The sequence below is a fragment of the Phocoena phocoena genome, chromosome 11, assembly GCF_963924675.1.
Source record: "Phocoena phocoena chromosome 11, mPhoPho1.1, whole genome shotgun sequence".
Lineage (NCBI taxonomy): Eukaryota > Metazoa > Chordata > Mammalia > Artiodactyla > Phocoenidae > Phocoena > Phocoena phocoena.
In genome coordinates, this window is record NC_089229.1 from 63,142,968 (window position 1) to 63,167,306 (window position 24,339).

At 49.0% G+C, this 24,339-nt stretch overlaps 1 protein-coding gene across 1 annotated transcript in view; it reads left to right on the top strand.

Moving 5' to 3' along the window:
• The first annotated feature begins 22,352 nt into the window (after positions 1–22,352).
• The window catches only part of FAIM2 (Fas apoptotic inhibitory molecule 2), a 29,796-nt gene continuing 27,809 nt past the window's right edge, over positions 22,353–24,339 (top strand). Inside the window, exon 1 of the mRNA XM_065887506.1 lies at positions 22,353–22,456. Within this exon, the coding sequence (XP_065743578.1) occupies positions 22,442–22,456 (15 nt within the window). The 5' untranslated portion in view covers positions 22,353–22,441. The remainder of the gene's footprint in view (positions 22,457–24,339) is intronic.

Genomic DNA, 24,339 nt, shown 5'->3' on the forward strand with positions numbered 1-24,339 from the left:
TCTCCACCCTCCTGGCTGGCTCCTGGCCCTGGCCTACTCCCGGGAAGCCTTCCCTGATGACCCAAGACTGCCCCTCCTGGGTGTTCCTAGAGTACTTGGGACTTCCCTTATCACAGAGCTCTCACAACACTGTGATGTCTCTGCTCTGGCTTGTCTTCCCCACCATGGCTGGTACAAGAGCTGGGTCTTGGGTCTCCAACGCCTGGCCCAGGGCCTGGCCCTCTGCGGAAGCGCAATAAACACGTGTTGAATGAATGGGCTAGTTGGTTGAATTGAGCTGAGCTGGGCTGCTGCTGGTCTAATTAGTTCAGAGGAACAGTGTCATGTTCTTTTTTCAATGACCTCTCTGGGTAGTTTTTTGTGGGGAGAAGGACAAAATGTCAGGGATGGATCAGAATCACCTGGAAAGCTTTTCACAATGCAATTGCCAACCTTCCCAGATGTCATATCGTCTGAATTATGTAGTGGTGACAGTGGGAGCACCACATATACTTTGAGAAACTCCCTGGGTGATGCTGACTCTCCACATCTCCCAGCCCCCCAGAGACCACTGTTGAAGGCTGAGTTCCAGGTCATCTCTGAGGTGATAACCATCCGTGGCTTTCAAACAAAGGTGGGCTAGACTCTGAAAGCACTTCTCTTGATCTCCACACCGTGCTGCGCTAACCATGACCCCCACCTTCATGATCCGAAATACCACCAAGTACCTTCTCAGGTGTTCGCCACCATCACCCCACAGCCACCCGGGCCATACCCTCAACACAGCTCTGTCTCAGGGAACCAGCTCCTGCTGCAGCCCAGTTCCCTCTCCCACCAGCGGTCTGGCCATGTTACCAGAACCACGCCTTGGCATCCACTACCGAGGGCAGGCTGTGTCCTGGCTGGGGTCCTTCTCCTTGGGATTCATCTCTGCCCCAGAGATCAATGTCCTTGATCACTGCCATGCTCTGGCTGGCCTCAGGGCTTTTTCTGGGGATTCCCACTCCAAGATCCATGAAGCATGTGTGTATGTTTCTGAGAAAAGGTCCATAACTTTCATCAGATTCTCACAGGATGTTTTGAGTCTCTGAGTGTGTGCATGCTTCACCCCTCGGAGAACTGTTCATCTGTCAAAATGCAATGCAGACACAGCTGAATCTAGGCACTCTCCCCCCCCCCATCAGAGCCTTTCTCAAGCTCCAGATCTTTACTGGGTTGAGTTTTCCACGATCTGCCTTCTCCACAACAATGTCAGCTCCCAGAAGGCAGGGGTCACAGCTATTCACCCCTGTTTCCTACAGCTACACCAGCCCACAACACATGCTCAGATGGTTTCCTGTAACAAGACAATCTGTCATGCTGTTCCAGAAATTACTTCTCTTTCAAAAAGCCTACCCAGGGATTTCCCTGGTGGTCCAGTGGCTAAGACTCCACACTCCCAATGCAGGGGGCCTGGCTTCGATCCCTGGTCAGGGAACTAGATCCCACATGCATGCCACAACTAAGAGTTCACGTGCCACAACTAAAGATCCCACATGCTGCAACTAAAGATCCCGCACACAGCAACGAAGATCCCGCGTGCCGCAACTAAGACCCGGCCCAGCCAAATAAATAAATACATAAATATTAAAAAAAAAAAACACACGAAGAAGCCTACCCAGATGGACTAGCAGGCAAGCACTTCTTTATCCCAAGGTGATACCTCAAGCCTCACCCCAATTCCCTCTACACCTCATGGTACAAAGGCTCAGCACCTTGTCTCAAAGACAGTGAAATGGAACATATGCTGGATTGATGGGTTGTTCTATAGGGGCCATCTAGTTATCTGTCCCAGGCAAGGCTTCTAGATGTCCAACCAAGGCTTCTAGATGTCTTCATCTCAGGTTCCAAGCTCTCAGCACACCACTCCCCATCCCCTACCTAGTTGCATCCCTCTCCCCCTACCCAACTCATCACCCTAGAGAATTTCCAGTTACTTCATCCCTCTACAGGTGACCCCTTGGGGGTCCCGCATACCCTCATACTGATCAGAATATGAGCAAGCATGGAGACTGTCTCACTGCATGGAGACTGTCCAGTCTGCAGTGTGCCACCCCCTAGCACACCTCATTCTGTATAGCTCTGCCCCCTCCTCCCTCACATCCATGCATGAGTCCCCTTTACCAAGAAGTTCTCTGTGACCAAATCCTTCCCCACCCCAAGCTCATTCCCTCCCTGCCCTCAGCTCTAAATGGATTCTGACTTATTCTGTGTGTGGTTCTTCTCCCCAACAGTGAGCACAATTCCTTTCCTCAAGCAGACTTCATCCCATCCTTGGTCATGGACAGAAACGGGGACAGGACTGAAAAGTAGAAAGCTCTTGGGGGTGCATGGAGGGGAGTGAGACCACAGAGCCCGAGCTCTGAGCAGCTAAGACTGGAGGAGGAGGCAGACCCTGAAGGAGGCCTCAAGCCTTGTCCCTGAAGAGAATAGTGGAGTTACATCCCCACACTGGTGGTGGCTGCCTGGAGTGGCAGAGGGCAATTATCACAGTGCTCCAGGAATTCAAGTTCCATCAGCAGTTCCCAAGTAGTCCCCCCAGAGCAATGTGAGCCAGCCCTGGGCCCGGGAGGATTTGTCCAGCAGGGGGCTGGGCAGGGGGCCTGCTGGAGTAAAGGGCACACGGTGGGGTTGGGGGCTGAGGTCAGGTTGAGAAGGAGGCCCTACTCAGGGGAGGGGTCCACACTCCACAACTCTGTGGCCACTCCAGGCGGGAGCTGGCCAACCCCCAGACCCTTGGCTTATCAGAGGTGGAAGGGAAGTTAGCGACTGCGTGTCTTGTCGGTGGTTCCTGGACCCAGGGCTGCATGAAAGCGGAGATGGGGTTTCTCAAGTAATGCGCTATAATTCAGTGGGTGCATCGGGCTCAGAACATTTCCCCGACACGAGGTTGCCATCAAGTAATTCAGCCATAAAGAGCCTCTGCTTCTTTCTGGAATTCTACCAACCCTGGTTGGCACGCTTGCTATCTGCTGTAGATCTGAGTCTGCTCCATAGGTCTTCTGTTAACAAGAAATGGGGAAACAAATTAATCATTACTTACATGTGGTCTGCTCCATCAGCAACATTTTTCAAAGCATGTCCTCCATGGCAGTGATGGGAGTGGGGATAGATAACAGAAGGTGTCTTTGGTGGGGAAAAGGCCGGACACTATTCTCCCCTCCAACCCTGCAGAGGATGCACCTGAGGTCCAGAGAGGGAAAGATTTTTCCAAGGTTGCACAGCAAGCTGTGGACGGATATCAAATCTGAACGCAAGTCCCTGAGTCCTAGATCAGAGCACTTTCCACCAGGCCACCTGCCCTCTCTACCCTCGGACGGACTGCAGAGACCCCCATACGTGAGATTTACTCCCTATTCCTCAGGAGGGCCAGTCTTTCAAACACCCATTTGCTTTCTCTCTTCAGATCTTTGACCAATCTGTTTGTTCAAGAAAAAGTGCCAAGAGAGTCCATACTCTATGATTCCATCTATAAAGTACAAAATCAGACAAAACTGATCTCTGCCGTCACAAGCCAGGACGCTGGTTATCCTCGGGGGAGGTGGTGACTGACAGGGGAATGGGAGGAGTTCTGGGTTGCTGGTCATGCTCTGTCTCTTGATCCAGGTCTGGTTACACAGGTGTGTTCCGTTGGTGAAAATGCATCAGGCTATATACTAATGACATGTATATCTTAATAGATGTTAGTAATACGTCAATTACGAAATTTAAAAGGTATGTGATCAATAAATACTTGCCATTGATTGACGGAAGAAAGTACATTGGGACTGTTCCTAAGTACTTTCAATTAGTGGACAAACCTATACCCCCATCACCAGTCCACAGTGCTGTGGAGGCTCTCTCTGCCCCCATGGCTCCACCAGGCAGCCAAAGGCCCCAACAGGGGCGGGTGGAAAAGTCTGCATCTTGTGACACCCAAGCTTCATCAGGACCAAGAACCTCTGGCCCAGTTCACGCTGGGCCTTCAGGGATTAGTGCCAGAGTTTGCAGTGAGTAAGGACCCCGAGGGGAATGTCCAACCTGGTGCCAGAGAGAGGACCTGCACTGATGGGAAGGAAGGCTGGGAATGGCAGACATTCAGGGGCCTCTGGTGGAAAGGACGGCTGGAACCCAGAGCCTGGTGGGACTTTGGGCTGGTGGGCTGACTCAGGTGGACACAATGACATCTTTCAGACAGTTTCTGACTGGCCCTGTTCTTGGGAGAAGGATGCTTCTGAGCGTACATGTGTGTATAGGTACAATGTATGCCTGTGAACACACCTTTGCTCTAGCTGTTCCATCTGCCTGGAACACCTTTTCCACCCTGCCCCAAATCCTTTAGTCCTTGTCTCTACCTGACAGAATCCTGGGCAGGATTCCAGGCTCAGTTCAAAAGTCTGAGGTGGCCTGATGCCTCCCTACCTCCCAAGCAGAATTAGTCCCGCCCAGCTGCTCTGGGCCTACTGTGTGACCCGGCACTTGGCCCCCTGACTCAGAAGAGTCACGTGTGTGCTGTCTCCACACCTCAACTGAAGGCAGGGGCTCAAATTGAGATCTCCGCTGGACTGTTTAAGGGGCCAATGTGTGCATGTAGCTCTGGGAGCATATATTAGACTCATTAGGGCTAATCCCGCTAAAGAAAGAAAATCATTAGCAGATTAATTAAGAGAGTTGTTTGGAGTACTAATTCAAAGGCTAATGGTCTTTTAGTTTAAGCAAAGTCTGAAGCTTTGACAAGACCTGTCATTGTGTTACAGTATTGATTGAGGTTGGGCCTGACTGTGAAACGCCTAAGTGTGCAATCCACACGGAATTCCTCCACGAATTCAGGCACATTTTCCTCTTGTTAATAAGCATTATAATGACTATAAGAAACTAAGGAAACCTCAGGTGAAAACACACATGACTATACTTGTCAATAGACGTGTAACTATGAACTTAATGAACGCATTTCCTAAGCCCTTCTTTGTGAAGGATGTTCGCCCAGGTTCTGATCAGAATATGAACTATATGAGTGACTCAACACCATTCATTTATTCATTCATTCATTCATTCAGCGTGTACTCAGCCCTACCATAGTCTTAGGCTCCATGCCAGGAGGCGTGGGGTATATTTTCAAGTAAATAAGACACAACCCCTGCCTTCAACGAGCTCTTCTTCCAGCGAGATTGGTGATCCCAGCAACCTCACAAGAGTACAGGATGCTGTAAGACAAGTACAAAGGAAACGTCCAGAGGAAGGCAGATCCTGAATAGAAAGTCTGGGAAAAGTTCCCTGGAGAAGGTGGCTTTTGGGTTGGAATGAACTGAATATGTAGGATTTTGTTAATAATAATATATATATATATATATATTTTTTATTCTGTGAAAAAGAAGAACAAAGAAGTTGAAGGAGTCATACTTCCTGATTTAAACTCACTGCAAAGCTGTAGTGGCACTCTGTATCAAGTATCAAGGCTGTGTAGGGCTGGCATAAGGGAGATATTATAGATCAATGAAATAGACTTGACAGTCCAGAAATAACCCCATGTATTTATGAACAGCTGATTTTCAGCAAAGGTGCCAGGACAATTCAATGAGAAAATAATAATCTTTTCCACCAATGATGCTGGGACAACAGGATATCTACATGCAAAAGAATGAGTTTGGAGCCCTATACTAAAATTAAGTCAAAATGATCAAAGACCTAAATGTAAGAGTTAAACTATAAAACCATCAGAAGAAAACATAGGGATAAGTCTCCTTGATGTTGGATTAGGTGATGGTTTCTTAGATGTGACATACAAAGCACAAGCAACGAAAACATAATAATGAATTGGATGTCATCAAAATTAAAAACTTTGTGCTTCAAAGGATGCTATCAAGAAACTGAAAACACAGCTGATATTATGGAAGACAATATTTGCAAATCATGTATCTGATAAGAGTCTGGTATCCAAAATATGTAAAGAATACTTGGGACTCAACGATAAAAAGACAAATAACCCAATTTAAAATGGGAAGAGGACTTGAATAGATAGTTCTCTAAAAATATGGAGAGAGAGAGAATATGTACTTCTCTACAAATATATAGAAAATGGCCAAAAGCAGTTGAAAAGGTGCTCGACATCATTAGTTATTAGGAAAATGCAAATTAAAACCACAGTAAGCTGCTACTTCACATCCACTGAGATGACTATAATAAAAAACACAGACAGCAACAAGTGTTGAGAGTGATGTGAAGAAATTGAAACCCTCATACATAGCCGGTGGGACTACAGATTGTTGTAGAAAACAGTGTGGTGGTTCTTCAAAAAGTTAAACATAGAATTACTATACAGTCCAGCGATTCCACTCCATACCTAAAAGAATTGAAATCAAGGACTCAAACAGGTGATTGTACACCAACATTCATAGCAGCATTATTCACAATAGCCAAAAGGTGGAAACAACCAACGTGTCCATCAACAGATGAACTGATAAACACAGTGTGGTATATCCACGCCGTGAAATTTCATGCAGCCTTAAAAAGGAAGGAAATTCTGACACATGCTACAATATGGATGAACCTTGAAGTCATTATGCTAAGTGAAATAAAGGCAATCACAAAAGACCACCTATTTTATGATTCCACATACATGAAATTTCCTGAATAGGCAAATCCACAGAGATAACAAGTATATAGATTAATGGTTGCCAGGGCCCAGGGAGAGGGAGAATGGGGAGTGACTGCTAATGCATATGGGACTTCTTTTGGGGGTGATGAAAGTGTTCTAGAATTAGATGGCGGTGATGGTGGTACAGCCTTGTGAATATACTAAAAACCACTGAATTGTACACTTTTTTTAAAGGGTGAATTTTATGTTATATGAATTATATGTCAATTTAAAAAGTAGTTCATGCGGGGCTTCCCTGGTGGCGCAGTGGTTGAGAGTCTGCCTGCCGATGCAGGGGACTCGGGTTCGTGCCCCGGTCTGGGAGGATCCCACGTGCCGCGGAGCGGCTGGGCCCGTGAGCCATGGCCGCTGAGCCTGCGCGTCCGGAGCCTGTGCTCCGCAAGCGGGAGAGGCCACAACAGTGAGAGGCCTGTGTACCGCAAAAAAAAAAAAAAGTAGTTCATGCTTGTCATAGTTAAGTGTGGAAACAAATATTTTTAAAAAGAAGAAAAAATGTCCCCCAAACTCTCACCTGGAGGCTGTCACAGGCTGGGGGAGCCGTCAGCAAAGAAGGTGGGAAAATGTGGGGTTAGTGTAGCCAGTGTCCAGGGTGACTGGCACCTTCAGACCTTCAGACGGCCTGAATGCCAGGTTAAACCACATGTAGGACAAGGAGGAATCATGAAGAGTTCTGGGGAGACCAGGCTGGCCCCAGTTAGGAGGCCATGTAAGAATCTGGGCAAGAAGTAGTCTCCATTAATGGTCACCATCCCACCAAATACTGAAAATGTGTTCATTTACTGTAAACCTGCAAGTGTGCACAGTGTGTATGCACAGTAAGTAACGAATGAGGATGGCAGTATTATTTACAGTGGAGAGAAAATGGAAGCCACACAAGTGTCCAGCACTCGCGTCCCTGCAGCTGTGGGAGAGAATGTCACATGGAAAGACGTTCAAAGTACCTTAAGCAGAAAAAAAAAAACCAAAACATTCACAATAAGAACTTGATTTTGTTAAAAAAAAAAGTTACTCATAACCCCCCTCTTTATATATGAGTGGAGATGGATAGGCTAAAATGTTACTACTGGTAGTTCTCTGCTTGGTGGAATTAGCTTGACTTTCTTTTTTTTTTTTTTTTTGCAGTACGCGGGCCTCTCACTGTTGTGGCCTCTCCCGTTGCGGAGCACAGGCTCCGGACGCGCAGGCTCAGCGGCCATGGCTCACGGGCCCAGCCGCTCCGCGGCACGTGGGATCCTCCCGGACCGGGGCACGAACCCGCGTCCCCTGCATTGGCAGGCGGACTCTCAACCACTGTGCCACCAGGGAAGCCTAGCTTGACTTTCTTAGTCTTGTGTTTTCTGTTTAAAAATTATTTTTCTATGAAGAACATGTATTACTTAAAAGAATAAAGATAAACATTAATTTACATTAAATGGTAGAGAGAAAATCCTACTTTGTCAGTTTTCTGATTATTCCTGGGAGAATTCAGTGAACCCAGGGGCAGTGGGAGGTATTATCAATGGGTCAGCTAATGATTCAGAAGTGATTTGCTTTTTACTTTCAGCAACAGGGCAGAGCCGGGAGCTCAGAGGATGGGGGACGAAGGCAAGGACGTGATTCTCAATGTTCAGCGGTTGAAGGAGCTAGGTGGTTCCACACTGCCAGTGGGCAGAAGGTATAACCCTTTAGCCATAAGAAAGAACTTCTGTTCACGTGTTCATCCCTTCGTTCATTCATTCGCCTGTTGGGTGAGCACCTGCTGTGTATCAGGCACGGAGCACAGTTCTAGAATTCACCTGTACATGAGACCCGGTCCTTGCCCTCGCCAAGCTAGGAGTTGATTTATAATAAATCTATCTGCCCCATATTGAAATTGCCTGCCTGGTAGAGTGAATAGTTAACATTTCAAGTGTTTTCTATGTGTCAGGTGCCAAGTGCGCTACATAGATTATCCCATTGATAACCTCTCCCACATGAGGTAGGTAGTAGTGTTGTTACTTCCTTTTATAGATGATGAAACTGAGCCCTTGGGAAGTTAGCAACCTTGCCAGCCTTCTTGGTTTGGAAATGGTGGGCCTTCCACCTCAGGAGAAAAGCCTTCTGAGCTCACACAAGTAGCCTGCCTGACTCCAAAGTGCATGTAACAGTAGCCTTGGTCAGCACAGCCGCGAGGCCAGTGGTCACAATGACGATGTTGAGTGAGCACCTGCTCTGGGCCAGGCACTGCACTGGGGACACCGTGGGGACTCGGGCAGGACTCACCCTCAAGCAATGTACAGAACTGATGTGGAAGCATAGATGGGTATCATCCTCATGCCACAGAAGAAGAAACTGAAGCTCTGAGAGGGTGAGAGGCATTTCTGGGCTTTACACATGACAAAGCACGTAGAAGCAGCTCCGCTTTTTTGCTTCTCTTCATGTTCCAATTTGTGGTTCTTCATGGACTCATGAATTAGTGTAATATTCACAAAAGTTGCACACCACAGTCAAGGAATGTTTTGTAGGACTAATTCTTAAAACTCTTATTTGTATATTCATAGGTCTAGGCATAATGTGTAGGGAACATGATACCAATTCTTTACATTGTTCCCCAGAAGCAGTTCTCAAAATGTGGCCTGAGGACAGGAATTCCCTGGCGGTCCAGTGGTTAGGACTCCAAGCTTTCACTGCTGAGGGCCTGGGTTCAATCCCTGGTCAGGGAACTAAGGTCCCACAAAACTTAGACATCATTTGCCCTTTTCATGCTACTTCTCTCACGAGAGTACAGTGTTTTCCAGAGGCTGCTTGGCGTGGATGTCATCATCACTCTGACGGCTAATGGAACTTGTGCTCATGTGTTGTGTTTTAAAAGTTAGCAGTTTAATTTCTAATATGAAGACTGTTGATAGTTACAATTTATATAAACAAGAGCTCTTTGGACTCCTCAATAATTGTTAAGAGTGTAAAGGAGTTCTGACATAAAGATGTTTGAGAACTGCTGCTTTATGGATTAAGATAGTGCTTTAAGAAATGTTCATGGACTTCCCTGGTGGCGCAGTGGTTAAGAATCTGTCTGCCAATGCAGGGGGCACAGGTTTGAGCCCTGGTCTGGGAAGATCCCACATGCCACGGAGCAACTAAGCCCGTGTGCCACAACTACTGAGCCTGAGCTCTAGAGCCCTCGAGTCACAACTACTGAGCCTGAGTGCCACAACTACTGAGCCCGCGTGAAACAACTACTGAAGCCCGAGCGCCTAGAGCCCGTGCTCTGCAGCAAGAGAAGCCACAGCAATGAGAAGCTGCACACTGCAAGGAAGAGTAGCCCCCGCTCACCACAACTAGAGAAAGCCGGCGTGCAGCAACGAAGACCCAACACAGCCAAAAATAAATAATAAATAAATAAATTTATATTAAAAAAAGAATTTTAGCTATTAAATGCGGAGGAAGATGGAATCTCACTATTCTGCAACCCCTAATGAAATACTGGAGGGAAGAACTGACCAGCAGCACTGCTCACATTGTCTCTGCGACGGAAGAACACACCACCGCCTACGGGGTTATTGTCCCACATGTTGAACCTGAATCACATCGAGCCTCTAGACAGAGGGGTGCAACAAAATTCCAGACAGTGGGAAACTCTACAGAACAAATGACCTGGTTTCTTCAACAAATATATTGTAAGGGGCGGGAAAAAAGAGGAAAAGGGGGAACCTATAGTTTAAAAGAGACAGCAATCATTTGCCATGTATAGACTTTATTTGGACTCTGATTTAAACAAATTGTTTTATAAATGAGACAATTAGAGAATTTGAACAGTGATTGGATACTTGATAATATTGACATATTATTGTGAATATTTTAGTAATAATGGTAATGTGGCTATTTTTAAGTCCTTTTCTTTTAGAGACACATACTGAAATGTTTACAGATGAAATGATATAATGGCTGAGATTTGCTTCAAAAGAACCCAGGGGTGGACTTCCCTGGCCGTCCACTGGTTAAGACTCCACGCTTCCACTGCAGGGGGTGGGGGTTTGATCCCTGGTTAGGGAACTAAGATCCTGCATGCAGTGCACGGGCAGCCAAAAATAACCCACCAGGGGTATGTTGGGGGTATAGATGAAACTCAGTGGCCTGATAATTGTTGAAATAGGGTAATGAGTACCCTACTTCGTAATAAGTTCATCATATTATTACTTTATTTTTGTACGTTAAAAAATTTCCATAATAAAAACTAAAAGAAGAAACTGAATGATACAAAACCATTTTGCCTCACTAACTGTGCCTGGCTATTACTCTTCTTTGGGCCTCATTTCCCCAAATGTGAAGTGAGGGAGCTAGACTTCTTCTAACATTGAGTGCTTACCGTGTGCCAGGCATGGTTCTAAGTCCTTGATTTGTTTTCAGTCATGGAATCTCTGAACCACCCTATGGGCAGGGGACCTGTATTGTGCCCATTTTCGAGGTGAGGAAGCTAAGATCTAAAGCGGTGAGCTAACTCGCCCAAGGTCACACACAGCAAGTGGAGAAGCTGAGATTTAAACCCAGGCGTTCCAGCTCCGGAACCCCAGTACTTAAGTTCCACAATAGGCTGCTCTCAACACGCAGCACTAACCATCCATCCCTCTGAGCTCCTCTGGGGTCCTTTCTGTATCCTCAAGCCCTCCCTGATCCTGCTGCCTCCCTACCTTGCCTGCTGCTGGGCAGAAGAGGCTCGCTGAGGGTAGGGCCTGTGGGAACCTGGGAACTGGACCCCACCTCGAGACTTGAGGTGTGTGAGAAAGGTGCTGATCCATGAATTGGGGTCCTGGCTTGAGATGGAGGCAGAGCTGTGCCAGACAGGAGTAGCTGAACCTGCTGAACTCTACCCCAGGCATATGTGCACATCTGGGGAAGCACCAGGCCAGAGCTAGAGGGCTGACTGCAGGAGGCGGAGGAATCTGCTCCCTTGAAGGGAGCAAAGAGGCAGGAGGCTAGATGCAATGACCTCAGGGTGTCCTCACTGGCTGTTCCCAGTTGTCTTCAGCTCCTAAGGAGTATATACGAGTTTGGCCTGGCTGTTCTCTGGAGATTATAATTTAAAAGATTTAAGAATTAAAATCTCCAAATATTCCAAGCGCTGTAGCCACCCAGGCGGGCCTGGCAGCATCTCAGCACCATCCTCTGCTGTCTGGATTCTCTCCCCATCCTATCCGTTGCCTCATTCCTTAACGCAGTGCCTGTTTTCAAGCGCTCACTCTACGGTAGGCACTGTGCTTGGCACTGAAGATATGAAGATGAATAAAACAAGCTCTTATTTATCTCAGGGAGCTCATAGTCTTCTAGGGAGGCAGACACATGAACAGACAAATATGAATGTGAAAGAGAAAATACCTGCTCCAAACTCCCCTCTTCCCGGAGCCTCAACAGCACAGCTATTCCCCCTGCACATCCCTCCCCATCTCCAGCCTAGTCTGGATGGATCTTATCTCAACATGTCACAATCCCTCTCCATCTGAGTCTCCCCCATAACATCTCCCCATGGGTTTTCCCTCAGAAGAGTGGGCAGTGGGGAATGGTTCAGTCTAGATCAGCACAGTTCAATAGAAAGAAATATGTGAGATACAAATGCACGTTTGTAATGTTTTGGGGTTTTTTTTATACTTAAAAAAAATTTATTTGGGCTTCCCTGGTGGGGCAGTGGTTAAGAATCACCTGCCAATGCAGGGGACATGGGTTTGAGCCCTGGTCCGGGAAGATCCCACATGACGCAGAGCAACTAACCCGTGCGCCACAACAACTGAGCCTGCGCTCTAGAGCCTGCGAGCCACAACTACGGAAGCCCGCGGGCCTAGAGCCCGTGCTCCACAACAAGAGAAGCCACCGCAGTGAGAAGCCCACGCGCCACAACGAAGAGTAGCCCCCGCTCACCGCAACTAGAGAAAGCCCGTGTGCAGCAACAAAGACCCGACGCAGCCAAAAATAAATAAATAATTTTTAAATTTTATTTATTTATTTGTGGCTGCGTCGGGTCTCCGTTGCAGCGCGCAGGACCTTCGTTGATCCTTTCTTACAGTGCACCGGCTTCTCGCTAGTTGTGGTGTGTGGGCTCCAGAGAGCATGGGTTCTGTAGTTGTGGCGCACGGGCTTAGTTGCCCCACGGCATATGGGATCCTAGTTCCCTGACTAGAAATCAAACCCGCGTCCCCTGCATTGGAAGGCGGATTCTCAACCAATAGACCACCAGGGAAATCCCACATTTGTAATTTAAATTGTTTTAATACCCACATGAAAAAAGCAAAAAAAGCAAGTAGAATTTATTTTATTTAACCCAACATACCTAAAATATTATCACTTCAATATGTAGTCAATATAAAAGTTTATGAATAAGATATTTTACATTCGCTTATCATACTGTCTCGATAGCAAAAAAGCCCCAGATAACCTTGATTTAAAAATAGGCAAAGGGGGCTTCCCTGGTGGCGCAGTGGTTGAGAGTCCGCCTGCCAATGAAGGGGACACGGGTTCGTGCCCCGGTCCAGGAAGATCCCACATGCCGCGGAGCGGCTGGGCCCGTGAGCCATGGCCACTGAGCCTGCGCGTCCGGAGCCTGTGCTCCGCAACGGGAGAGGCCACAGCAGTGAAAGGCCCGCGTACCGCAAAAAAAAAAGGCAAAGGTAGGGGGGAAAGGGGGGGAGGGATAAATTGGGAGATTGGGATTGACATATACACACTACTATATATAAAATAGATAACTAATAAGAACCTACCATATAGCATAGGGAACTCTACTCAATACTCTGTAATGACCTATATGGGAAAAGAATCTAAAAAATAGTAGATATATGTATATGTATAACTGATTCACTTTGCTGTACAGCAGAAAATAACACAACATTGTAAATCAACTATACTTCAATAAAACATTTTTAAAAATAGGCAAAGGAATTGAATAGACATTTCTCCAAAGAAGACATACAAATGGCCAAAAAGTATATGAAAATATACTCAATATCACTAATCATCAGGGAAATGCAAATCAAAAATACAATGAGATACCACATCACACCTGTTAGGAGGGCTATTATTTTTTTTAAAAACCCGATAACAAATGTTGGTTAGGACGTTGAGAACCTGGAACCCTTGTACACTGTTGGGAGGAATGTAAAATGGTGCAGCCACTATGGAAACAGGATGGCAATTCCTCAGAAAATTAAAACTAGAACTACCATATGATCCAGCAATCCCACTTCCGGGTGTTTATCCAAAAGAATTGAAATTAGGATCTCAAAGAGATATTTAGACTCCCACGTTCATTACAGCATTATTCACAGTAGCCAAGTTGTGGAAACAACCTAAATGTCCATCCATGCATAAATGGATAGAGAAAATGTGATGTATATATAGTAAAGTATTATTCGACCTTAAAAAGAAGGAAATTCTGCTATATGTGACAACATGGACGAAACTTGAGGACATTATGTTAAATGAAATAAGCCAATTGCAGAAGGAGAAATGCTGCATAATTCCCTTTTGTGAGGTATCTAAAAGTCAAACTCATAGAAGCAGAGTCGAATGGCGGCTGCCAGGAGCTGGGGGAAGGGGGCAGTGGAGAGTTGCTATTTAATGAGTACCAAGTTTCAGTTATGCAAGATGAATAAGTTCTAGACATCCCCTATATAATACTGTGCCTACAGCTAACAACACTGGATTGTGCCCTTAAAAATTGGTTAAGAAGGTAGATCTCATGTTAAGTGTTCTTACCACAACAAAGTTTTTTGTTTTTTTTTTTAAAAGAAGTCAAAGTGCTCCGGAGGCACTGACCCAGGTCAACTTGCCCTCAATTCTAGCTTCCACCCCTGCTGTAGGGGCACCACCTGTGCCCCTTGTTTTCTTTTCTGGGCTCGCTGCAGCCCTTCCCCCAAGTGTGACAGAGCCCTCGGCACAGTGTCCGGGTTGGAAGGAGGGGCCCACGGATGGCTGTCGGGCTTGGCAGCCGGACAGCCTGGGAAATGGGACCCTGCTTGGGAAATGGGACCCTGGGCTGGCTCATGCTCTGGACTCTTTCCAGAAAAAGTCTGCAGTTGTGTCTTGTCCTAGTGACTATCATCTCTGTCAGGGGTTCCAGGAAAAGGTCTTTTTTTTTTTTTCCTTTTTCTAACTGAGGCTGATCAAATACTTGCAACAGGCCTGGGACATCTCCCAGACCTCACTATCACAAGTGCTGTAGAGAACAGCCTCGACCACACAGACACCACTGAAATATTTACGAGACTCCTGGCTCATGAAACAGAGCTTTCCACTCAGGAGAAAGGGAAGGGACGCGGCACATGTGAAGACCTACAGCATGTCACACCACTCAGGGAGTTTTACTTTTGGCTCAGTGGAGGAGCTGCCACTAACCCCATCTAACTGGTTAGAAAACCAGTATCTGAGGCAGGACCCCATGTGGCTGAGAGCTGGTCTCTGGGGTCTGGCTGCTGACTGCCAGCTGTGGGAGACCTTGGGCAAGTCACTTCACCTCTCCAAGTCTCAGTTTCCTCATCTATAAAATGGAGATAAGAGGAGCTACTTCTGTTGTCAAGGACTAAATGAAACAATCCATGTAGCACACTTAGCTCAGTGCCTAGCATTTACGTGCTCAATAAGTTAGCTATTATTATTATTATTATTATTATTATTCCCGCAGTCACATCACCCTGTTCTCCACTGTTCCTAGGTCTCTTTTCCCCACCATTCCTCTCATGGCCCAGAACCATCTTTCCATGTTATTCCTGTGGGGGATGATTTGCCCCCTGCTAGCAACCTCCTGGAGGCTGAATGCTTACCAAAAGAAATGAATTTCTAATGGTGGAATCTTAAGCCTGGTGTCCTCTTGGCCAAGGGTAGGCTGGGATGGGGGTCCGTCAAACCCCACCTGTGCCTGTGAATGAATACAGCTGCCTTCCCTAGATCAGTCTCCAACCTCACCCTAGGCTAGGCCATCTTGGGATTAGCACAAAATTGGTGCCTCACATTTTCCTTTCTCCATGCCTTTGTGTGCCATTCTCATCTGCTGAAGGGCCTCCCTTCCTATTTCTGCCACCAGTCTCTGTCTATTAAATTTTACTTTTTTGTTCCAGATGCAGTTGAAAAGCTACCTCTCCCAATCCCTTCTGATCTCCCAACCAAATATAACCACACCTCTTTCTGAACCTCCCCAAACCATAGTGTTGATAACAATCAATCATGCATGGCTTTGTCTGAAAGATATTGGGGGACAAACAGCAGTCTCTGCTATACCTGACATTCTAGAACTTTATGGTTCTTTGTGGTATGCAGTATAAGCTGGTGTTGGTTACAGGCTTCTGAACAATGATGGAGCTGTTGCCCATTGTTACATAGTAGGTGTGTTACACTATGAGTTCCTCGAGGGCATGGATGGGTGTTCTGCACCTATGTCTCCCTGACACCCAGCATGGAGCTGGCTCACAGTAAGTTCTTGGTAAATCGTCCTGAATGCATGTTCACAACAACAGCTCCTGTGTGTCATGCCTACTGTGTCAGGCACTGTGCTAATTAAGGCTTTTCCATATGGCGGCTCATCGAGTCCTCACAATCGCCCTATGAGATAAGCACTAATATTCCCCACTAAGAAGTAAACCCCACAGGGCTGAGAATTGCATCTTTTGTGTTCGCTGCTATATATACATGAGTGTTTGAGATGTAGTAGGCCCTCAGTAAATATTGGTTGGTTGAGTGAATTAATTAATGGATGTCCATTACTAAGCTCCGAGAGGTTTAATGACTTGCCTAAGGTCACTCATGTGATAAGTGGCAAGGTCAGAATTTGTGCCCAGATGGACCTGGATCCAAAACCTGTATTCTTCACCACTGAACTCTAGCAGGTGGAAGAGACGGGGTGGGTGCTGAAAGGATCGAGATAACGCAGTCCTACCTTTAAGGAGCTTTCCGTCTGGTAGAGAAGCAGAAATGCACACGCGCAGCACATGGAACACAAGTGATTGTACAACCTGTGACCATCCCAGGAATCAGGGAGGGCGGGCGGCCACACCAAGACCCAGGGGAAGGAATGACTTCTCAAGGCACTCAACACTGCCGAGAGCAGCAAGAATGCAGTTTCACTCCATAAGCCACCCTTGCAGCTGGGAAGAAGGGTGATTCAGGGTGTTGGTGCTTGCCAAAGATTTCATGTCCCTGAGCTTTGGAGGCCGTATCTGGGGAGGCAGTGTGTCCTGGGGTGAGGGGAGGGGAAGGCAGGAATGGACACCCCAGCACAGAGGGGTTGTGCAACCAGGTTACGACTGGCCAGGACAGGATGTTGGGCTCCTTGCTGTAGGGCTGGGGAGGGAATGGGAAGGGGGGAGGGGAGGTAGAAAGGGCCTGTAAGGATAGCAATGAGAGGGGTAGGGGGCCAGGGACCTGCAGGGCAGTGACAGGCTTCGAAATCTGTGGGAGGCAACCACGGCTGAGGCCCAGGTATACACAGGGGGTGCACTGATATGCCAGAGCTGGCCCAGACCACCACCTCTTGCAGCCCAGCCTGAAATCTGCCTACTGCGAGCCACCGGGCTCTAGACCCTGCCTCTGCGGTTCTCTCTTCACCCTCGGGCACAGGCGCTGCTGCAAGCTGGGTGTGCAGGCTTGAGTGTATGGGGGACACGGGGGAGGATCTGGGGAGAGGTGACTGGCTAGCTCTGATTCTGCCCACCTAGGAAGCCTGGGAACGCCCAACTCCTCCCCTTCACGCAGTCTAAGTGCTGCCACTGAATCACTCTTGGGCTGATGGTGCCCTGCTGGGGTACGTTCATTCCTCTTACCTTGGCTTGGCCCCCAACATGTCATGTAACTTTGGGTTAGTCACTCACCCTCTTTAGCCTTTTGCTTCTACGGCTGTAAAATGAGAAGTGATGCCTCTGTCCACACCATCGGCCTCCTCCCCTGGCACCTGCCCCAAACGCAGCTAGCTGGCAACCACAGCAGAGCAAAGATTGGGATGGGCCGCCACAGTGTGAGCTGGAGCCCACATGCTCCCCTGCCCGAGGAGCAGCCCTGAAGACACTCAGGCATGGTCTTCGAATCTCTCCACTCCCACCTCAGCTTGGTGGTTGAAGACGGTGATGGGGATTCTGGAGGCAGGAAAGAACTTCCTTCCATCTCCCCCATCCCCCAGGTGCTGCTCCAGGCCGGCTCGACCCCCCTTCCCTCCTTGGCCTCGCTCTCCAGGGATGTCCTCACATACTCTGTGATTCAGCCACTGCCCACATTCTAATAATGGCCAGTGGCCTCTCAGTCCCCGGCACCCACATTGCTCAACTCCGTGAGGCCCCAGGGCTGGGCTCCTGGGCAGAAGGGGCAGTGGTGTCCCCCCAGAATCCAGTGCATGCCGCCCCCTGAGCTGTGTAAGGCCCTGCCTGGACGTCTTGCCAACTGCCTACGGGACTTCTCCACCTGGATGTCACACGGGCACCACAAACTCAACCTGACCCCATCTGAGCACATCAGCACCTTCCTCCCTTCTCATAACGGCACCATTCGCCCAGAGACTCAGCCCCCAAGCCCCCATCTCTTCTGGTGTCCCTTCACCCCTTATCTATGTCCAGCCTCTTCTCAAGTCCTGTCAATCCTGCCCCAAGCCTCTCTCCATTTTTTCTGCCCCTGGATTTTTTGTCTCACTTTAAAATCACCAAACACATATGGAGCACTTGTTATATGCCTAGTCCTGTTCTGAGTGCTTTACCAATACTAACTCATAACTTTCATTTCACAGAAGAGGAAACTGAGGCACAGAGAAGTGAAGCATTTTACCCAGCGGCTGGACTTGAGCCCAGGCAGCCGGCTCTCAAGTCTGGGCTCTGAGCACCCCTCACGGGACCTCTCCCGAAGTCTCCTTGCTTGTCGCTGCACCTCCAGTCTCTTCCTCATTCAGTCCCTCCCACGTGTTGCTCACAGATGCATCCTTCTGCCCTTCTCGATTAAGAAAATGCTTTAGGGCTTCCCTGGTGGTGCAGTGGTTGAGAGTCCACCTGCTGATGCAGGGGACACGGGTTCGTGCCCCGGTCTGGGAAGATCTCACATGCCGCAGGGCGGCTGGGCCCGTGAGCCATGGCCGCTGAGCCTGCGCGTCCGGAGCCTGTGCTCCGCAACGGGAGAGGCCACAGCAGTGAGAGGCCCGCGTACCGCAAAAAAAAAAAAAAAAAAAAAAGAAAATGCTTTAATGACAAAAATGACTCCAGCAGTGTGGTCTTTCTGGAGCATGCCCTGCTCAAAAAACATTGAAACCGGCCCCTTCTCCCCCAGCCCCATTTCCCTACTTCATGCTCACAGAATAAAGCCCATTCCCTGGGCTAAGGATTCAAGGATGTGACCCCAACAAGCTCCCAACTCCCCTGGGGAGTCCCTCACTGTTCCTGGCTCCCCTCAGGCACCCTGTCTTCTAACCTCCCTGACGGCACCGGTTCCGACCCCGGCACTGCACGGGGGTGAGTTCTGAATGTGTGATGGATCGTTCTTCCTTGAGGAAAGTCTGCAGGTCTGATTCCTCTTTGAACCACCAGAGCGTCTACCACAGTGTGTCGCACAGAGATAGGCACGACACACGTGATGAATGAATAACAGTGGAGCCAAGCTGCTTTATGAGGGTGGAAATTAATTATTTCATTAAACAACATTTGTGGAATCCCTAAGACTAATAGCTCACTTATGCTGAGAGCTTATTATGTGCTGGTCACTGTGTGAAGCCCTTCACATATATTATCATTTAAACCTCTCTGCAGCCTTGTGAAGTCAGTATTATCACTATCCCCCGTTTTATAAATGAGGAAACTGAGGCTCTGAGAGGGAAACTAACTTGTCCAGAGTCATACAGCCTTCAAGTAGAGAAACTGGAATCAGAACTGAGGCTACCTGACTCTTAAGTCTGTGCTCTTGATCACCAGACCTCACTGACTCCAGAGGCCAGCAAAGTGATAGACAGACATTCCAACATCTGGGTGCTGTCTCAAGACCACATAACGGGACATGTAAGTGATGTCAAGGTCATAGAGTCCAATATCTGAGAAACATCATAGCACTGACAATGTCAAAATATCTGAGGAATATAAGGATTGTAGATAATGTTGCCCTTTGCTCAGCCAAACATTTACCAAGCACCCACTACATCCATGCCAGGCATCATTTTAACCCAAGGGTGTAGTGCAAAAATGCATCCTCTCATATAGTTGGTGGGGGGAGACAGAGAGAGAGAGACCAAAAAACTAAACAAAAATTATATGTCAGATTTATACACTACCAAATGTAAAATAGATAGCTAGTGGGAAGCAGCCGCATAGCACAGGGAGATCAGCTCGGTGCTTTGTGACCACCTAGACGGGTGGGATAGGGAGGGTGGGAGGGAGACGCAACAGGGAGGAGATACGGGGATATATGTATATGTATAGCTGATTCAGTCTGTTATAAAGCAGAAACTAACACACCATTGTAAAGCAATTATACTCCAATAAAGATGTTAAAAAAAAATTATATGTCAGAGGTGACAATTGCCATGGAAAAAAATAAAGCTGAGTCAGGAAAAAGGGACTGTCCAGTGAGCTGGGTGGGGTTACATTGGTGGCACTGCTACTTGTATAGGATCAGGAAGGCCCCGCCCCGCCCCCAATAAGGTGAAGTCTGAGCAGAGCAGTGAAGTAAGTGGGGGAGTGAGCCATGCAGCGACGTGTAGATATCTCAGGCAGAGGACCAGCAAGTGCAAAGGCCTTGAGCTATGCTTGGCCCAGTCTAGGAACAGCCAAGAAGCCTGCGTGGCTGGAGCAGAGGGAATGGGGAGAGGAGTAAGCAAGAGTCACAAACACAGGAAAACGCCAAGGCCTACATAAATTCAGGCTCTGTGTAACACTGCACGTCTGGGTAACAGTAACAGGATTCATTCATTCCACATGCCTGGCACTGTCCTCAGTCCTGCCAACACAAAAACGGCTACAGACAGGATCTCTTAGAGCGTAACGGGGAAACAGAGAAACTCCACAGTGCCACGTGACAGGTGCTATGTCAGGGCGCTATGAAAGTACAGAAGAGCGCATCTAACCCACACTAGGGACCAAGGAGGCTTCCTGGAGGAGACGGCACTTGAGCTGCCAAGCAGGAGAAGGAAAATGCTCCAGAACACAGATGCAGAGAGGGAGGGGAAGGCCAGAACCTGGAATGCTGGGCAGAGCTTCAGCAGCAGTGCCAGGGCCAGGGAGCAGCTTGTGGGAGGAAGGGGTCAAGGAGAAGGGCTTGGGGAGGAAAGTGATGGGATGGGGAGGGGCTTGGGTGTGTGGGGACTGACAGAGCATCTGCACAGGGAGGCCCAAGTTTAAGCAAGTGTGTTGGAAGTTGGTGGTTATGGAGTGGGAGATACCAGGTGAGTAGAGGTGATAAAAAGACTTCAGCAATTTACCTGCTGGCCCAGAACCCTGCTATCTCACCGGCCATTAGGTGGGTCCACCTGGGAGATGACAGGGAAGCAGAAGGTAGGGGGCCACCCCCACCTGCACCAGATCTTGGTTTCTCAGCCCATCCTACAAGGTTCAGACCCTTCTCTGAGGCAGATCTCTGTGTCCTCACCCTGGGGCAGCTCCAGGAGATTCCTCAAATAATAATAACTCAAATGCTCACAACCCTTTGTGGTCTTCAGTGTGCTTCCACCATCACAACCCCTGTGTCTCACAGTAAATCTAGGATGGACAGAGCTCCGCTGTTATCCTCCTTTCCATAGGAGATGCTGCGGCTCAGAGAGGTTAAGGCTTTGTCAAAGTCACACGGCCAGCGGGTGACTAAGTTGGGACTCGAGCCCAGCTCTTGAAATTGCAAATCCCACGGCAACACTGCAGCAACTGCAGAAAACAAGGCCCGGTGATGGTCGAGTCCCAAGGATAAGACTGGGAAAGGGGGTGGGACAGGCTCTGGAATGGGGAGGATGACAGATACAGGAGTGGTGGAGGCTGAGAATGGAGGCAAAAAGGGAGCAGTGTAGGGGGTTGGAGAGGTTTTGAGACAGACCTAGAGGCCTCTCCAGAAAGATCTGGTAAAATGTGCCAGCAGGGTTGAAGAAAATACAAGCTGCATCCTCCCAGCCCCATGTCTCTGTGACAAGGCAGGGAGGGCCTCTTGCTCCCATTTCACAGGTGAGAAAAGGGACGCAAGGAGAGGTGCCCACATGGCTTGCCCAAAGGCCCACAGGAACTCAGGGCCCAGGGGGCCTTTTAGAAGCCGGTAGGGTAGACAAGACATCGGAGACTTTTCCCACTCCAGCGTGAATGACGAAATAGAGATGATGAGAGGGGAGGTGGTGATGGAGAAAGCAGGGCCGCATCCAAAGAGGGAGAGGAAACAGGCAGAGGTACAACGGAGCCTGTCAGCGGCAAAGATGGTGGAGAGATAAGGCCCTGATACCCAGCTCCAGTTACAGGCAGGCAGCATCAGCTGGTCGGGTGTCACGGACTCCTGGCCCCTCCTCCCGCCCGCTTGGACCCATCCACTTGGGCAGTTCCGCAGCGCAGGGCTGCCTGGTCCCTGAGCGGTGAGGATACCAGGAAGGAGGGGGCGGGAGGAAAGGGCTGTGCGCCGCCTCCTCCACTTCCGCTTGCAAATCCGCAGAGGCCTCCGCCGCAGCCTACAGGCCCGCCCTGGCCCCCTCCTCCCCCCATCTCCCGCCCCACCTCCCCGCGTCTGGATGGTACGCTCCGGTCCTCCTGGCCCGGCTGCAGTGGATGTTGCTAGAACCCACGCGGAGGAAGGAAGAGACGCAGGCAGGCTGCGGTGACCCAAGCGGCCGCCCGTGCCTCAGGGACCCCTTCCCGGAGAGACGGCACCATGACACAGGGAAAGGTATCGGCATCTCCCCCACCTGCATCATCCTCCATCCTCTGGTTCCCCCGTCTCCCTGTCATCCTAAGCAAACTCTCAGGACCACTGTAAGCATCCTCCCTCGGCTCTTATGCGAAGGTCCTGCGTGGTCCTTGCCGAAGTCAGAGGCCCACAAGGCCTGTTTCAAGGAATGGGTTGTGGCCTCTTCCTGCCCACCAGGCTCACCTCTCCTCCCATCTACATTCCATCAATTGCTTTGGCAAAACAGGAGCCTTCACAGACGCCCATGTCCCCTTAAGGAGTCAGCTTAGGCGTCTGGTGTGTGTGTGTGTGTGTGTGTGTGTGTGTGTGTGTGTGTACGCATCCCCAGGGTGAGCCCTGAGGGGCAGTCCCTATAGGGCACCCCCACTCTGTCCAATCCCAACCCCAACCATATATTCATCTTTTACACCCTCCACAGAACCCCACCACCACCACCACCAAACTCCCTGTCATTATTCCATATCTGGATACAGCCCCTGTGGTTGGGGGGTTCCTATGGCAACCCTGCTTCCGGATGTTCTAATTTTTGTTTTCGCTTTGGCCAGACATAGGACTGAATGGGATAGGATAAAACATCTTCTCTTTTTATTCCTGTTTTAGGCCTGAAGTGTAGGGGAGGGGTTGGGGCAGAGACTTGGCTGGCCTAGTAGGGTTATGTAACACCAATAGCCTGTGGAATTACACAACCACCAGGGCCTGGGGCAAAGAAGGAGGGTCCTCTGGCCCTCTGCTTGGGGGTGCTAAGGATTGGGCAGAGAAAACAGAAGAAGGGCCTCCCTTCCACTCCCCTTCTTTTCTCAGAGATGAGCCTCAGAGCCAATGGCATCTTTCCTGGGCTCTCAGACCCTCCTTTCACTGTTTTTTAAGCTCATCAGGCCTCAAAATGATGTCATTGGGTGATACCACCTCGTGCCATTTGGACAGACTTCACTTGGTAATGCTGGATGTTGGGGGTCCAGGGCCTAGGGTCAGCAGGGTGGTTGTTGGTGAGGAGGATGAATCTGGACCGGGCTGAGGTCAGAGGTGATAATCCTTTTCCCAGGCACAAGCCCTGGGTCTGGGCTCAGAGAACCTTGGTTCCGGTGGGCTGAAATGGATTCTCCTGGGCATGACCCTTCTGATCTGGGTGATGAAGGGGGCTGGGGAGTGGGAGGGATGAGCCCGGGCCCTACTCCCACAGGCCTGGGTTTTGAGGCCCTTCCCTAAGGACGCAGGGGTGGGGTTCACCATGGTGAAAATGAAGAGCTCCCTGCTCTGCGGATTCTCTCCCTCCATTTCCCACCTCCACCTCCACCAGTCACTTTGCTGACGCTGCTTCCTGTCCTGAGGTGAATGTATTGCCCCTGCCTCCTCTGCCCCTCACCCCCAGCTTGCTCCCAGGCTTTCTGATGATGGAAAAGACCCCTCCAGTTCAGTCATCCTCAGGGCTGGATGGAAGAAGAAATGTTCCGGTGCTTGCTCATCTCTGGGCTGCCTCAGCTAGACGCTGCCCGCAGAGAAGGAACTTTGCAGCCTTCCTCAGTGGCCCTGCAGGTTTAACTCATTCTTTTTGGAACCAGACTTCAATCCCGTTTGTTTTCTGAGGTTCAGTCCTTTTGGTGACGTTTCAGTTTTCATACCATCCCTGCATCCCCAATCTTCCCTTCCCTGGCGGCATCATTCGGGCCCTCCCAGCCCCTATCTTCTCACCAAAGCTAAACTTGCACATTGTGGAACCGGGGCCATATCTGAGTGTAAATAGACTTGAATTTTCAACCTGCCATGGGATATTTCCCACTGGGCCTCAGTTTCCTCATCTGTAAGATGAAGGAAGGGGCTGAATGAGGAGGTGCTTTCCCTTCCATCAGTGACAGTCAGATTCT